This window comes from Neltuma alba, unplaced genomic scaffold (genome assembly GCF_004799145.2).
Source record: "Neltuma alba isolate B1F8T4 unplaced genomic scaffold, ASM479914v2 tig00012214_pilon, whole genome shotgun sequence".
NCBI classification, from domain to species: domain Eukaryota; kingdom Viridiplantae; phylum Streptophyta; class Magnoliopsida; order Fabales; family Fabaceae; genus Neltuma; species Neltuma alba.
The window spans coordinates 120,614-138,154 of NW_021636749.1; the positions used below are offsets into that span (position 1 = coordinate 120,614).

General features: G+C 33.8%; 1 protein-coding gene across 1 annotated transcript; it reads left to right on the forward strand.

Annotated features, from left to right (window-relative positions):
* The first annotated feature begins 694 nt into the window (after positions 1–694).
* Positions 695–1,447, forward strand: LOC114725034 (uncharacterized). The gene has a single exon (XM_028911490.1). It carries the CDS (start codon positions 695–697, stop codon positions 1,445–1,447), a length of 753 nt encoding a protein of 250 aa, XP_028767323.1.
* Positions 1,448–17,541: the final 16,094 nt, after the last annotated feature.

Here is a 17,541-nt window from a genome sequence, read left to right on the forward strand (position 1 = left end):
ACATGTATTATATTGCATTATATTATTTATTTGCTTTTTATTTATTTGGAGAAAATTATTTATAATTAGTGAAAAAATCTAATTAATTATTTTATATAAAAAAATTAAATGATTTGAATAATTAAAGTAAACACCCTTCTCCTATTTATACATGTATCCTACATAATTTTTTTGCTAAAAAAACTTTGCATATATATGTGCCATTTGTTTTGTGTTGAATGTCGAAATCAATCTATATCTTGATCAAATTTCATTCTGTCCTTGTTCAAACTCAAAATTCTCTTCAACATTAGTTTAGTCAATAATCATAAATGGGGGTGTTCAAATAAATTCATTTGTCAATTTTAAATTTTTCTCATATATTACATCTTTAATATATTGTGTATATATAATACAATTATTTGTTTGTTATCTTAATTTATATAATAAACACATTGCAGTGCTCTCATTGTGTGGAGCGTTTCTCTCGTCCTGAGAGTGCATAGTGCTACCCTTTGTGGTGGCAGGAGAGAGTACGGTGATCACCCACTGTGATCATCCGAGAAAGAGTACTCTGGTTTCCCTTTTTGATACCAGGGCTCCTGGAGTGTGAATGTTCTAGAGTGTTTGCTGGTTATAGCTTCATAGTTCCAGGACCAAGCAAGTGAGTTTTCCTGCGTAAAAGCTTTCATCGACGGAAGCACAAAAAAACAAGATGAATGACTTTAGAGGAGGGACACGACGAAGTGGTCGTAGACCAAACGTGGTATGGAAAAACCAGGAAAAAATGGAGGAAAGCAACATGCTTATTGGCAAGATCATTGTTGATAAAGGGATTAACAAAAAGGAAGTTTTATCTACAATCCGGAAAGGATGGAACTTGAACGAAACAGTAGATGTAGTTGATCTTGGTGAAGAGGCTTTTGTGTTCACGTTCACAGAGATGAAGGATAAGTGCAGACTACTGAAGGGAAGGCCATGGACTATTGATGGGTCTCTCATGAGCATACAGGAATGGTCAGAGTTCAAAGTCCTTAATGAGGTCTCCTTCGACAGAACTCCTGTCTGGGTCCAGTTCCATAATGTACCTCTCAGGATTCTAGAGTTTGAAGAAAACGTGTGGAACATGGGCAACTCTGTGGGAGATTTAGTATGGTACGAAAGGCCAAAGACTGAAGGTAAATATACAAGATGCTTTGCCAGAGCTAGAGTGTTGATCGACATAAGGAGGCCATTGACCCATGGCTTTTGGACAGCGAGACCTGATGGATCAGAGATCTGGATCTCGGTGAAATACGAACGACTGCAATCCTTTTGTTACAAATGCAGTCTCATTGGTCATGATAGCAAAACGTGCAGAAAGGAATTTGTGATCAATCAGAAAGGGGAACGTGTATATGGGCCTTGGACAGTAACTGGAGTGGAGAGGGACAAGGAGGAGGCTCTAATTCAGTACGACAAGAATTGACATAAGGAGGATTGCCAGAGACAATAGTCGGCGTGTGACTATAGCAAAACGAAAGAGCGTGGGGCTGACCCAAAGGCAATTTGATATGATGATGGGAAGGAACGTAGCCGCCATTTACTCGCCACCCAAGGACGGGGAGTCATGGGAGGGGACACCTATCAAGATGACAACATGTTTCCTACCTGCCACAGACAAGACAAGAGTGAAACCCCACCAACTGAAGGTACGGTAGCAAAAGAAAGCCTAGGACGTGGGCTGGTGGTCATGAGCAAAGCCCATGTAGGCCTGGTTAGAAGTAACCCAATTATAAACAAGAACCTGCAGATAACGGACCAGCTTTGTAGAAGCCTAAGTCATGAATTGGGCTTCTCCCCTATAGATAGTAAGGCTGAATCTGTAAAGTTTGAAGAGTCTATGCATGGGGATGTTATTCCTATTGAACAACTTTCCCTTGTTTCAGAAGTAACAAAGAGACTTGTTAGTGTTAAATTGAAACGGCCAACAGAAGAACTTGATTCACCAACTGGGGCCAAGCGAAGACGTCTGTTTGATGCAAACCTAGAACAAGCGAAGGACTTTACTTCCCCTTTGCCAAGAAGAAAGAGTGTAAGGAAGGTAAAACAGAGAATACGTAATAAAAAGTTGATCACTCCTACAGTTGCAGAAGAAGACGAAGCCAACTCAGAGATTGATTTTCTTGACAGTTGGTTTAAATTCAATGAAAAATCACAATCTTCTCCGATTTCAAACAACACTGAGGGCTCTGGTGGCTGTCCTTTAATAGCCACCCAAAAACCATGAGTGTCCTAGCTTGGAACTATCAAGGACTGGGGAAATCCTTGGCAGTGAAGAACCTCAAGGGGGAGGTAAAGAAAAATAATCCCCAAATTGTTTTCTTAATGGAAACAAAAAAATAGGATCGCTATTAGACCATGTGAAGCGTCGCTATTGGTTTTGAAGAAAGCTAGACAGTTTCCCCTTGTGATCAATCAGGTGGGCTAGCTCTTTAGTGGATCAAAATGATTGGAGTCAACATCATTAGCAGCTCAAAAAATGTTATTCATACCAAAATCTCCTCTAATGTGATAGACCTTCCAGAGTACTTAACTTTCATTTATGGCCCACTGAGGGAGGGAGACAGAAGAAAAGTCTGGGAGCAGGTACAAAAAATTGCCTATTTTATGACTGCTTCGGGCTTTGCATAGGTGACTTTAATGATATTTTATATCAAGATGACAAATGGGGCAGTAACCCTCATGTGCTTTGCCGGGTGTTGAACTTCCAACAATTCATATATGATTGCGAGTTAATTGAACTGGTCGCTAAAGGAGCAAGATTCACATGGTGTAATCAACGAATCGGGCAAGACCATGTCAAGGAGAGAATTGACCATGCTTTCGGGAATCTTAACTTCAAAGAAGCCTTTCCAAAGGCTCTAGCTTTCCACATTGAACCACTGGCTTCAGATCACCATTAACTTTTGGTAAAGTTATGCTATAACGATATAATAACTCCCAAAACTTTCAAGTTTAATGATATATGGGTAACCCATCCTGATTTCCTGTCTATAATTAGAAATTGCTGGCTAGGGGCTGAGAACTCCTCAAAGAATGGTATCTAAGTCTTTCTAGAATGCTTGAACAGATCCAGGAGGGCGCTTATTGGATGGAGCAAAGCAGTTTCCAAACAATAGGAAACTAATCAATTCCTTAATCACTTGAATTGAAGAGCTAAAATAGGAAGCGTATATAAAAGAGCTGAAACTCAATATTGATGCTCTAACCTTGGAGTTGGAAAGTGTTTAGAAATGGGAGGAAGTGTACTGGTGGCAAAGGGGTTGAATCAATTGGCTCAAAACGGGTGACCTCAATACTAAGCATTTTCACAAATCTACTCTCTTTTGCTGACAGAGAAACCTGATTGTGAGAATGAAAAACCAGCATGGGGAATGGATTGAAAAGGAGGAAGGAGTTGCAAACTTGGTTATGGATTTTTACAACTCTCTATTTAGAAGTCACCCTGTAACACACATGGATTTAGTCTTATACTATATGCAACCTAAAATTACAGAATAACAAAACAAGTGGCTTACACTCCTAGTGACAGAATTAGAAATTAAGGAAGCTACCTTTTAGCCTGGTGCATTTAAAGCCCCTGGCCCTGATGGTTTCAATGGCCACTTCTATCAGTTCTCATGGGATGAGGTAAAATCATCATTGCTACATTCAGTTAGGAATTTCTTTAAGGGGGTAGTACAATAAATGCTCTGAATGAAACAAATTTGATACTTATTCCAAAAGTGGACTCCCCTGAAACTGTCTCCCAATACCGCCCGATAAGCCTATGCAATTTTGCTTACAAAGTTGTGGCTAAGATTTTAGCCATTAGATTGAGATTTGTTCTTGATAGTTGCATATCTGAAAATCAGAGGGCTTTTATCCCCAATCGCTTGATTCAAGATAACAGCGTCATCGTTCACGAGGCATTCCATTATCTAAAGACCAAGAAATCTAGTGAGAAATATGAAGTAGTAGTGAAAATGGATATGAATAAAGCTTATGACCATTTAGAGTAGGGATTCATTGAAGGAATGATTAGAAAACTTAATTTTTGTGATAAGTGGATCTCTTGGATTATGGACTGCGTGAGCAGTGTCTCTTTCAATGTCTAACTGTCAGGCAGGAAGATAGCTCAAATTAATCCCCGAAGAGGCTTAAGGTAGGGTGATCCCCTATCCCCCTATCTATTCATTTTGGCGTCTGAGGCTTTCTCTTCAATGTTAACCTTTCATGCTGATCATGGGAACTTCAAAGGGATAAACATCACTAGAAGTGGCCCAATGCTTACACATTGCCTCTTTGCTAATGATACCATCATTTTTATGCATGTTGAGGTACAAAATTGCAGACTGTTTATGAAATCTCTTCAAGATTATTGTATGTGCTCGAGCTAACGAGTCAACTATGATAAATCTAGCCTAATCTTCTCACCTAACACTCTAAAAGAGGTGAGTATCCAGATTGCCTCCTGCCTGAATATATCAGCCACATCAGATCATGGAAAATACTTGGGGCTACCTATTTTATGGGGATCATCAAAGCAAGCAGCACTTGCTTATGTTAGAGACAAAATGGGGAGGAAAGTCCAAAGCTGGAAGAAGAAATGCCTCTCCTTTTCTAGTAGAGAGGCTATGATAAAAGCAGTGGTCAATGCAATTCGTATTTATCCTATGTGCTGCTTCAAGTTTCCAAAGCAAACCTACCTGGCTCTCAACCAACTAGTTTCAAATTTTTTCTAGAGCAACAGTGATGGTGGAGGTAAAATTTACTAGAAAGTACAGAAATCACTCTCTAAATCCAAAAAGGAGGGAGGCTTGCGATTCAGGGATTTTATGGGTTTTAATAATACCCTACAAGCCAAAACAGCATGGCATATCCTCCAGTCTCCAGAAAGCCTCTGGATCCGAATCTTGAAAAGTATCTACTTTCCTAATTCCTCCTTCATGGAAGCTAAAAAAGGCCCCAAAGCATCCTGGGTATGGGACAGTATTCTTACTAGACGTAGCTTCTTGAGACAAAACCTTTGCCGGCAGGTTGGCAATAGACACTATATCCAGGTATGGAAGGATCTGTGGATCCGTGGCACTAATGATTTCCTCCTACCCAAGAAAGATGATGTTGTTATTAATCCAGACTTATTAGCCTCGAGTTTAATAAGTGAAAGGCAATGGAATTTAGACCCTATTAGGGAGCAAGTGGACAAGGAATACTTGAACCTTATTATGAATATACCTTTACTTTGTTTGAGTGCAACATATAAACTTATCGGGGCAGCATCAAAAGATGGAAAATATACTGTAAAAGCAGGGTACAGAGCAGCGTTGACTAGGTCTAATTCGAAGCTAGCAGTAACGAGAGCCACTACATCAAGAAAAGTCGACACTAGAATATGGGTTGCAGTTTGGAAGCTCAAAACTATTCCAAGGGTCAAAAATTTCATTTGGAAAATACTCAGTAGAAGCCTAGCAACCAAAGAACCCATGTACCGATACAGATGTGCCTCTGATCCTATTTTCCTGGTATGTGGAGAAGAGACGGAGACCTTGGAGCACTTATTCCTCTTATGCAATTGGACTAAATTTGCCTGGTTTAGATACCAATTGGGTACGTATTATGATAGACCCCTGCAACATTCAGAATGTATCCTTTTGGTTGGAAAACTTTCTATTGGATGAGATGGAAGACTCTGACTTTAGTAAGGCCTACCTAGTCACTCTATGCTGGTGCATCTGGAAGTTTTGCTGCAAGATGGTCTTCGAACAAGTGCCACCAGATCCTACCATAGTAATAGAAAATGCTAATAAGATGATTCGGGATTTCTGGGATGCCAATGTGTTGATGCCCTCTAACACAGAAGCTATGATTTCTAAAGCTACCACCAAGTGGAAGAAGCCATAGTACGGTTTTGTGAAGTTTGATTGTGATAGAGCCTATTGTCATAAATCTGGTAGAGCAGGCATAGGGATAATTAGTAGAGACTCCAATGGACTATTTCTCCGAGGTTGGTCAGAAAGTATTAAAGCATCCTCAACGCTCCATGCTGAAATTTTGACAGTATCTAAAGCTATCTCCCTTTCTGAGGAATGGGGCTATCCAAACATCATTCTTGAAGGCGATTGCAATGTGCTTCTTAATGCTCTCTCTGTACGGTCCCCATCCTCTTGCCCCTGGATGTTGCAAGGCCTAGTCACCGACTTAATTAACCAGATAACGTCACGAAGTATGCTGTCTTGTTCCCTTATTTCCCGTGTAGGAAACGGCGCTACCGACTACCTGGCCACTATTGCTTTCTAGGGAGGTGGGACCTCACAATCTGATCCTTGTATCTCCACCTCCTCTAGCTTCTATTTTACTTTGTGATGCATCTGACTCGCACACTCATGTGAATGACCAGACCTTTGCAGAAGCTCATAGGGAAGGCATCGACTGATTTTATCTTCTTGTCCTTTGTTAGTTTTCTTTATGCTTTTTTCCTCTTTATATTTATCCTGGATGGTTTGCACGCTTCCGTATTAATTCCATATTACTTCTTCTAGTAAAAAAAAATTATATAATAAAATTATTAATAATGCCAGCACTGTACATTAAAATTAACTAACATCCATTTTATTACTTGTGGGACCCATGATTTTTTTAATGAAAGTATCAAAATATCCCTAATTAAAAAAAAAAACTAAGGGTCAAAAAGTACCCATGAACTTATACAAAAAATTCACCAAATATCATATAATTTTTATGAAAGTACCAAAATACCACAAATCTTGAAGGGCTATTGCATTACAGTGTGTTAGAAATTATTAGTTATAAAAAATTTTATAATTAAAATAACTTGGGTAAAAAAGTTTAAGCTTCAATGATAAGTAATTAATACCCCAAATCTTTTTTTTAGTAGATATTATATTATGGGTATTTTTAAAAATAAGTTGTTCTTATCAACAATTTATGGAATTGTAATTATCCTTCAGTCTATATTATCAAATTTAACGGTCGATCTCAAATTTTTTTTACATTTATATTAAATTCTTTGAGAAAAATTTAAAACCACTTTTGGTACTGAGACCCACAATATTCTTAATGAAAGTACTAAAATAATCTCAGCTAAAAGAAATATTGATACTTTTCGACAATCTATATCAATAATGACAAGTTTTGGGGTGCTTACTAATAGCTTGTTTATGGGGCAATTTTGGGGGGTTTTTTTTTTGGCTAGAAATGATGGGGCTATACTTGAAAGTTGACTTAAAGGCTTCAGTAATCAAGAAAAGAAAAGGTTGTCCCACATGACATGTTATTTCAACAAGACTTTTGCATAGATGTTAAGATATTAAAATGACAAAGTAAAAATATTTGACAATGACTCTTAACTACCATAGGCTTTCACATTGTTCTCAAAAAAACTAGTTTCTTGGCTAAATAAATCGTATTATCAATATATAATTATGAGTTAAGGGTAAAAAAATACCCATGAATCAGTACTATGAACCTTCTTTATTGTCAAATTCACCAATTCAAGTTTAAAAAGAGCTCAATAATACCAACACCGTTAACATTAACTAACATCTATTTTTTTTGCTTGTGGGACCCATATTTTCTTAATGAAAGTACCAAAATACCCCTAATTAAAAAAAAAGCTATCAGTCAAAAAAACACCATGAACTTATGCCAAAAATTCACCAAATGCCATATAATTTTTATGAAAGTACCAAAATACCACAAATCTTGAAGGGCTATTGCATTACAGTGTGTTAGAAATTATTAGTTATAAAAAAAATTTATAACTAAAATAACTTGGGTAAAAAGGTTTAAGCTTCAACAATAAGTAATTGATATCCCCAATCTTTTTTTAATAGATATTATATTATTGGTATTTTTTAAAAATAAGTTGTTTGTATCAACAACCTGTGGAATTGTATTTATCCTCTAGTCTATATTATAGAATTTAACGGTCTACCTAAAATTTCTTTTATGTTTATATTAAATTCTTTTTGAAAATTTAAAAGCACTTTTGGTAGTGAAACCCACAATATTTTTAATGAAAGTACTAAAATAATCTTAGTTAAAATAAAATATTGATACTTTTTGACAATCTATATCAATAATGACAAGTTTTTGGGTGCTTACCGATAGCTTGTTTATGGGGTAATTGTGGGTTTTTTTGTTTTTGGGCCAGAAATTGTGAGGCTATAGTTGAAGGTTGACTTGAAGACTTCTGTAGTCAAGAAAAGAAAAGGTTGTCCCACATGACATGTTATTTCAACAAGACTTTTGCATAGACATTAAGACATTAAAACGACAAAGTAAAAATAGTTGACAATGACTGTAACTACCATAGGCTTTCACATTGTTATCAAAAAATTATTTTTTGGCCAAATGAATTGTATTATCAATATATAATTATGAGTTAAGGGTAAAAAATACCCATCAAAATATACCACAAGTCTGCCCAATACTATGAACCTTCTTTAGGTTCAAATCTACCAATCCAAGTTTAAAAAAGAGCTCAATAATGCCAGCACCGTTAAAATTAACAAACGTCCATTTTTTTGCTTGTGGGGCCCATGATTTTTTTTAATAAAAGTACCAAAATACATCTAAAAACTATCCATGAATTTATACCAAAAATTTACCAAATGTCATATAATTTTTATGAAAGTACCCAAAATACCACAAATCTTGAAGGGCTATTGCATTAGAGTGTGTTTGAAATTATTAGTTATAAAAAATTTTATAATTAATATAACTTGGATAAAAAAGTTTAAGCTTCAATGGTAAGAAATTAATATCCCCAATCTTTTTTCAGTAAATATTATATTATGGGTATTTTTTAAAAATAAGTTGTTTGTATCAACAACTTATGGAATTACATTTATCCTCTAGTCTATATTATCGAATTTAACAGTCTACCTAAAATTTCTTTTACGTTTATATTAAATTCTTTGAGAAAATTTAAAACCACTTTTAGTAGTGAAACCCACAATATTTTTAATGAAATACTAAAATAATCTCAGTTGAAAAACAAAAAGAAGAAGAAACCACATCTCCCTCCATTCTCTCAAAGGTCTTCTTAGTTCATCTACCCTCAAAAAAAAATGTTCATCTTCTTACAAAATGGATTAGATTTTTTATTTTAATCAAACTTTAGAGCATCCTCATATAATTTTTTTTAAGATTTAATTATATTTTTTTCAAAATTAATAAAAATTTAAAAGCATCACATGAATACTATTCAAAGGATAAAAATGTAAGTATTTATTTTGTTAACTTTATTTAATAATTCTCTAAAATTAAAACACTTCGGTATAAGTAATACTAATGTTAAAATATAAAACACGATAAGGTACAAAAATATTTAATTATTATTTATAATATTTATGTTATTAAAATATCTTTAGCCATAACAATTAATATAATAATTATAACAATTGGCTGGTTTTTGTTAAAAAAATTTGGCTATCCAGAAAATTTTTTATTAAGAATGTTATGAATATTATCAAGAGCAATATTCAATTAAGTTAAATAAATCTCTATAGGATTGAAAATATCTATTGGATGCGGGATATAAGAACTATCCAATTTGCCCATGTATTTTTATGAAATGATTTAGAAATGAGTTTACTATAATTGTTATTTATGTTGATGGCATGAATACTATTGGAACTCCTAAAGAGCTTACAAAAACTATGGATTGCTTAAAGAAAGAATTCAAAATGAAGGACTTGAGAAAAACAAAATTTTATCTTGAATTACAAATTTAATATTTAAGAAATGAGAGTTTTTTTTTTGCATCAATAAATCTATACAAGAAAGGTCTTGAAGCGTTTTTATATGGATAAATCACATGCAGTATGTACTCCAATGGTTGTAAGATCTTTGGAGAAAGGCAAAGTTTTTTTTTAGACCTCAAGAAGGTGATGAAGAACTACTTGGTCCAGAAGCACGATATCTTAGTGCAATTAGTGTACTTATGTATCTTGCCAGTCGCATATGATCTGATATATTGTTTGCTATTAAGTTACAAGTAAGATATAGTTCGTCACCAACACGAAGATATTGGAATGAAGTTAAGCACATTCTTTGGTACCTTAGGGTTACTATGGACATGGGAATATTTTACTCAAATGTACCCAAGACTGACTTTGTTGATTATACAGATACTGGATTCTCATCTGATTCACATGTCAGTGGATCACAAACAAGTTATTTGTTTACATATGGTGGTACAGTCATTTCATGGTGATCCATGGAACAAATTATATCAACCATATCATCTAATCATGCAGAAATTCTAACAATACATGAAACAAATCGAGAATGTGTATAAAACAAACTATATGGCTAAATACGCCACGGAGCCTAATTTTTTCCAAAGAGCTTCCCTCTTTGTGTAATCCTTCATAGCAGATAAGCCCATCCTCTGTGATGCCTGTCCTTATATAACTATGCATTTTGCATTGTAACTTAAAATTTAGGGCATATCAAGGGGGAACTCGGGATTCTTGGCTAGACTTTAACTTAGGGACCTGTTTGGAGTTGTTTTCCACTAGGGTTTGAAGGTTTTGAAACTTGGGATTTTCCTTGGTTTTCTTCTTCTCTTCTCTTTTGTTTCTATAATGGTTGTGAAATACCCTTGTATTTGTAGCTCTTTTTTGAACATGTACAGCTAGTGTCGCATTTCAAAAATTTTCATCTAGCGATAAAGAATCAAAAATTGGGATGACGATCAATATAAAAACTAGACTGGAAGGTTAAACAACTTTTGATATGAAACTCCAATAAGGTCCGGGCTGGCATTTCCATAATTATCGATCTAGAAAGGGCAAAACGAAAAAATTTGAGAAAATTTGAGAAAATTCCTAAAAAATGAGAAAACTGTAGAGTAGAGATTTTGAAAACTTTGTTGAGGTCTAAATGGTAGAATTTCGGTGAAAATGAATTATTACGGAATTTCCCGTAAACAGAGATATTTCGGGAAATTATTGGGAAAATAATTATTTCAATTAGTTAGAGGCCTCAATAAATTTGGGAGATTGATGGATAAATCATATAAATATTTATTTGAATTTATAAAACTGGTTTTAGGCCTTAGAAACTCAGGAACTAATTTTAGAGAATTTATTTTCCCTCAGAACTACCATTAAAGGCTTAATCGGAGAAAACTCGAAATAAATACCTAGAGGTGGCAAACAATTCTGAAAATTTCTAGATCATATTCTCATATTAAAAGGTGAATTATCATGGAGATAAACAAATTTTTGGAGGTCTGAAAAAATTATGGAATGTTACTAGTAAATAGTAATCGATAAAATTTTAAATTGGTTCGAGATAGTGGTTTGATTTATGGCCCAAACCATTTGTGGGGCCCACAATGGACCCATTAAAGGCCCAATTTCGTGCACTTTCTAGATTCCACCATTTTTATTAAATAAAAAGTGAAAAATCATGGAAAATGCTTGGAAAAATCTAGCAAATGTACACTCGTTCAATTTTGAAGGTTTGGGGCACTTGATGGCTGTCAACACACCTCCTTATCTCTCATTTGGGTGTGCTAATTAGGGGGGAAGTGACAGAATTTTTGGTCTGTAAATACCCCTTGAAAACACAAAGAAAATGTTAGAAAATTGGAAAAAATAAGGGGAAACTCTGTCACTGTTCATCCAGCCCTATTGTACAAAATTCTTGAGGAGTTTTAGGCAAGAAATCATCCAAAAAATACCAAGAAAACACTAAAGTATGTCCAAGCATCAATATATCTAAGTTTTACATTGATTAAACAAGGATTTTTGCTTGGGAAAATGCTGAAAAAATACTGGAAAATTCTGAAAAATTCGGTTGAGATGAATGATGCTTAGGAAAGGATAGAAACCTTAATAATCAAGTGGAATAAGGAAGATTAAGAGGTGTATGGATTGATTTTGGATGAAATCAAGTTAGGGTTTAAGGGGGATGATTTCGGTCTGCTACTGTTCATGTAAAACCAATTTGATTTTACTTGGTTTGATGATTCCAATGGCTTTCAAACATATTTTTATATAGGGATATGTCATTGGAAAGTGTTTAAAATCATTGGAATCAAAAATGAAATTTTTGGAAAATTAAGGAGCCCTATTTGGCCAAACCAGGTTCATGGGGAAGGAGTTTGAATTTTAAAAATCTGATTACACCATTGGATTCTTGATGAAAAATCGTGTAGGATTGAGTCATAAGATGGTTGATTCTAAAGAAGGAATCAATTTGTTAAAAATCTAAGAAAAAGGGAGAAATTGTTAAGTAATGTTAAAGTGTTGGAACCAAGTTATTTAGTGATTAATATGGCCTATGTTTATGCTTGGTTTAATAGGCATTAAGAGGAGAAATTAAGCAGAAGCATTGCTCCTTGGTAGGGGTGGAAATAGGCCAGGCAGCCTGTCAGGGGCCTGTGGCTTGGCCTGACCTATTTAGATATCAGAACAGGTTCAGGCCTGTTAAAAAGCCTGTTTATTTTATCAGGCTAGGCTCACGCTTGATAGTAAGCCTGTTAAGCCTGTCAGGCAGCCTGAGCCTATTATCTTTTTTTTTTTAAGGTTAAAATTGTAAATAGATAAGAGGAAATCTGCTATTCTGATTGGTTAATTGAAAAAAATCCACCCACATAAACATGTTATCTAGAACTCATTGTTTGCTTCATTTCATTTCCATTCTCTATAATAAAAATAATTGGCGTATGTATAATGACACATATTTGAATAGAGAAAGAAAATATAAGTGCATTAAAAAAAATAAAAGCATCATTCATTTATTTGATCCATGCTTTTCATGTTAATCTTATATAGAATATATATATATATATATAATTGACCTATTATGTTTTAGACTGTATATATGTATGCTCAATCTAATTCTTATTATAATAGTTGTTTAATTAATTTAAATAAATAAATAAATTATAATAAATGTAACATATTTTTTTTTAAAACAACCATGTGTAACAATAGGATCAAATATCATTTTGTTAGTAAATTAGTTTGAACAAATGATAAATTTAAAATATAAAATGGATTGTGGATGTTTCATATTTTAAACTAGATCTGGTCATCAACTAAGTTTTATACTAGAGATGGGATGAAGTGATATTTTTATACCAAAGTGAAATTATTTTTCTAATAATTTTTCATATTTGATTTTTTTTTTTGGGTCTAAGGGGACATGTTTTACAAATTGTATTAATTTGATAATTTCATATTTTCTGTTTGTATTTTAAATAAGTTGGGTTGAATTATTATAATTTTGAATTGATTTATATGTGTTTGCAATTTGTTTAAAAAAAAAACAGACCTCTTAATAGGCCACAGGCCAGGCCAGGCCAGGCTCAGGCTAAACAAAAGGCCTTTCACAGGCCGCAAGCCAAGTTAAGGCCAACAGGCCTCACCGCAGGCTAGGCCTATTAAGGATGAGGCCTGGCCTATTTCCAAGCCTACTCCTTGGAGGAATTAATTGGACAAGCTTTACAAAGGTAGCTTTGAATTATAATTTGATTGTTTATCTTGCTTGTTTATTATGATTGTTGTTGTTTGGATTGAAGGAACCTTGTGGTGACCTTAATTGTTTGATTGATAATAGTTATGCTTTGGCCAAATGCTTTGTGGCTTGTCAATGTGGATAACATGATGTTCCTCTCCTTGCATGATATTTGGTATGAATTCCTATGAGTTGGGAATGGTTTGGATTGCATGACATTTCGCAATTAAACTTGCATTAATTTACATGATAATTATCATTTATATGCTACTGAGATTTCTTTGAAATCTCATTCCTCCTATGTTATTTTATGCCCTAATTAGAAAGTGGACCAAGCATGGAGCAAGGGAAAGAATTGGCCTTGGCATGAAATGGCTTTATAAATATTATGTTACGTTAGAAACTTGTATCAAGTGTACTAAACTTTATGTTGATTTTATGGTAAGTTATGGATGACATTTTAATGTAAATTATATTGTTATTCCATGTTTCAAAGTTGGAATTATGCTTGAGGCATTGTGGAAGGATTGTGATTGAAGGAAAAGGGGAAATAAATCAAGAAAATGGTGATTCGAGGATAGAAATTTTCTAAAAAGTGTCAAACTTGTGACACATAAAATAATGAGCAATTGTTGGAGTTTGGATATGAAATTTTACAAGCAAATAGATCTCATTTTTACCTTTAAAAAATAGTAATTCATTAAATTTAGAGTTGTGTGCTAAGAGTTATGCCCTTCCAAAGTTGGGCAAAATACTGAAAATTTAAAAATTTACCAAATAACTAGTATAATTTGACAAACTTCCTAGAATTATTCTGGATGGAATTGGACCTAATGAGTATTTTTCCTCCATAGAACTCTTAGCAAGCTTCGTATGAAAATTGGAATCACATCATTTCAATTTTTCTAGAATTAGTTATTCATTTTCAAAATTGGCTCATTTTCGGATGAACAGTGTATGGACAAGATGAACAGTAAAATCCTTGATTTTAAAATTTCTCATTTTGACGTGTTATGAAACAATTCATATTAGTTCCAATTAACGTATAATGAGATATAAAGAGAGGTGTGACAGCTAGAGTGGTCGTTCTAAGATTATTTTGATCTATTGTATGGATCAAGACTTATTTTAACTCTCTCTTTAGTGTTAATAATAATGTTATGTTACCTTGAGCTTAGTGCTTCCTTGTGATTGACCACCACTTGGAGTGATTTGCTTGATTGGTTGAAGGTTGAGAAAGTTAAATTGATCTTTGAACTTTGATAAAAATATGCTAGAATGAAAGTTTATTTTATTAAATGGATGATTTGTTGATGGTATAGAAGTCTATTTATTGACCTAGCATTGTCAAAAAAAGGGTTTTGGTCTTCAAAATGCAACCTTGTCAACAAAAGCAAGAGATTGCGAAGGTTTATTAAGATTGCAAAATTTGGTTTTGACTTAAGAGAGCTTAATCAATATTTGTAAATCTTGAACTGACTTAACTTATCATTAAAACACTAAGTGAGAAGTTTTTAATCAAGTTTTATGAAGTACAATAGTAAGAAATAATCTTAGATCCATATTTGTCTCAAAGTCAAGTTTATTTAACTTTGATTTTTACCTTTGTTTTCAAAATGCCTTACTTAAACTTCATTTACATATTAATTTTACTTAATCTAATCATGAACACAATTGTGATTTTTAGCTCGCGTGGTCTTAGTCTCTGGGGAAACAATACCTTGTGACATGTGCGCTTGCCGTTAAGCTAAGCGACGAGCAACAATATCTTCAATACAAGCTCAGAAGTAAACAATTATCAATACGATGCTCTGTTTTAGCAGCCACTTCCGTATTGGATCATGAGACCGTATTAATAGGAAAAGTATTAAATGTGTAAAAACAAAAAGAATTAAATACTAGTCGCACAAAAGGGAAAGAAGATGCACGTGAATGGAATCTGGGAAAGTACAGGGAGAAAGATGAAAGGAAGGCTGCCATTAGATGCCCATTTCCATTTTCTCATGCGAGTTTGTAAGCAAGCAGAATGGAGAAAATGGAACAAGGAAAGAAGAAGACGAAGGCACACATGTGAGTTTGCTCTCTTTTGTTAGCTACGGAGAAAATGGAAGGAGGAAAGAAGAAGACGAAATCCTCAAAGCTAAAGAAAGAAGAAATATGAAGAGAATGGCAAAGATTAGCAAGTGATGTGAGAGAGTGTGAAAATGGCATCCCGTTTCTCTCCAATAACCTTCCCATTTTGCTACATTTCCCAGTTTGCAGTGTTATATGTGATAGTGAAATGATTATTTGTGCAAAAGGGCATTTTGGGAATAATGTTAGCATGACCACGTTTAATTATTAACTTCTTTATTAACTGTTTTTTGGTTAGTATGAATGGTGCAGACCTCTAATCAACGCGGGGGGTCTTGAAATTGAATTTGATTGTGAGGGTACTCTTTAATGTAGAAGTTCTTGAACTGAGATTCAATGAATTTAATTTCAATATTGTATGTTTTGATCATTTTTAGTTTATCTAAATTTGAATCTATAACAGTGGAAGGACTTTTTAATCAATATCTTAATACGGATAAAATAGAAATACGTCAATGATATTATACAGTAAACGCTAAAACCTTTTCAGGAAGTCTACGTTGCAAAAGAATTAGTTACTCTTACTGATGGTAGATATCCTAAACTTAACACACACAAAAAGTAGTTCTATTGCATTTGCAGGAGTAAATTGGGAGATTAGTCTGGGTTTCGTTCTACTTAAATTGTCAAATTTTCACCGAGGGGATGCCAAATTTTACAATTCTTCAGTGGCACAGTTTTATTTTCGGCTAAAATTGCACAATAGGTAACTCGGAATTATTTAACATCTTAAATACATATTTAAATAAACTTACAAGATGTAAAATGACTTGTAAATAATACCAATTTGATACAACATTTGTACATTTTTTGCAAACAATGTACATTGTACACTTCTTTTTTAAACAAAGAAGTATTTCCTCTTCCAATTTTTGGCTCATTTTTCATGTTTTGATTATGTTTTTATCTACAAGTTTTCTCATATTTACATTGTTTAACAAGGTCATTTTCTCAAGTTATTATGCGGTGCGGATATTAAAAAGATCTAATTCATTTGTGGACATTAAGCAAGGTCTAATTGGAAATCACTTTTTACAGGAGAGCTGACAAATTATAATATATGTCAATCTATTTGGATGTAAACTTGTGGAATGTTGGCTTAAAGTGAGGTGGATTTGGAATTTGGATATATTACGGGTCAAATATATTCTCGGTCAAATCACGGACTACATGTCTAATGTTTAGCAGTTACGTATTTTTGTATAGGAAAAATACAATTCTTCGGCCCTATATTTTTAATCATGCCGGTCACTGTAAATTATTTTCATAGTTTTTCATTCTTTATATTTTTTTTGGTTGAGGGTGGGCTATCCTCCGCTGATAGTAATGACTAATCCTCTCTCACTATAGACTTCTGAATGAACTTTAGTGTTGGCCATAAGACCCTCTTCATATACGCCATTAGGGATCGAATCATTAACTATAGGTTTTGGTTCCTCAAGTATATTTCCATCTAAAATATTAGTCTCTATAATTTAATAAATAATTGGATCATTTTGCCTCCTAAGAGACCAAAACTTATAGTTTAAAATTTTATGGACTAAAATCAAAATGAATGCAAACTTAGGGACTGAAGATTGTATTAATCCTTTTTTCTAGTTGATCGATAGATTTAACATCGTTAGGGGTTACCTCGTGATCGTGATAATTCTTCAGTATTTTTCAAAATGAAGATTCTAAACTGAAACAATAAAAGTAAGGTTAATTTTCTCTCATATACAAATATTTGACAAATTTCATTTCTGCCTTAAGCATACTTGTAATCATCGTCATCCATTTAGTATAAAACAGCTGCTAGCAAGTATAGAATCACAATTAATTAAAATCGTAAAAATAAATTATTAGAAGACAATCAATGCAAGCTAATTCTGTCGTGCACCCATATCTACCCTCCCGCGTGTGTGGTTT

What these genes read in the sequence shown, in the direction of transcription:
- LOC114725034 (XM_028911490.1), top strand. Translation starts at nt 695, where the DNA reads ATGAATGACTTTAGAGGAGGGACACGACGAAGTGGTCGTAGACCAAAC.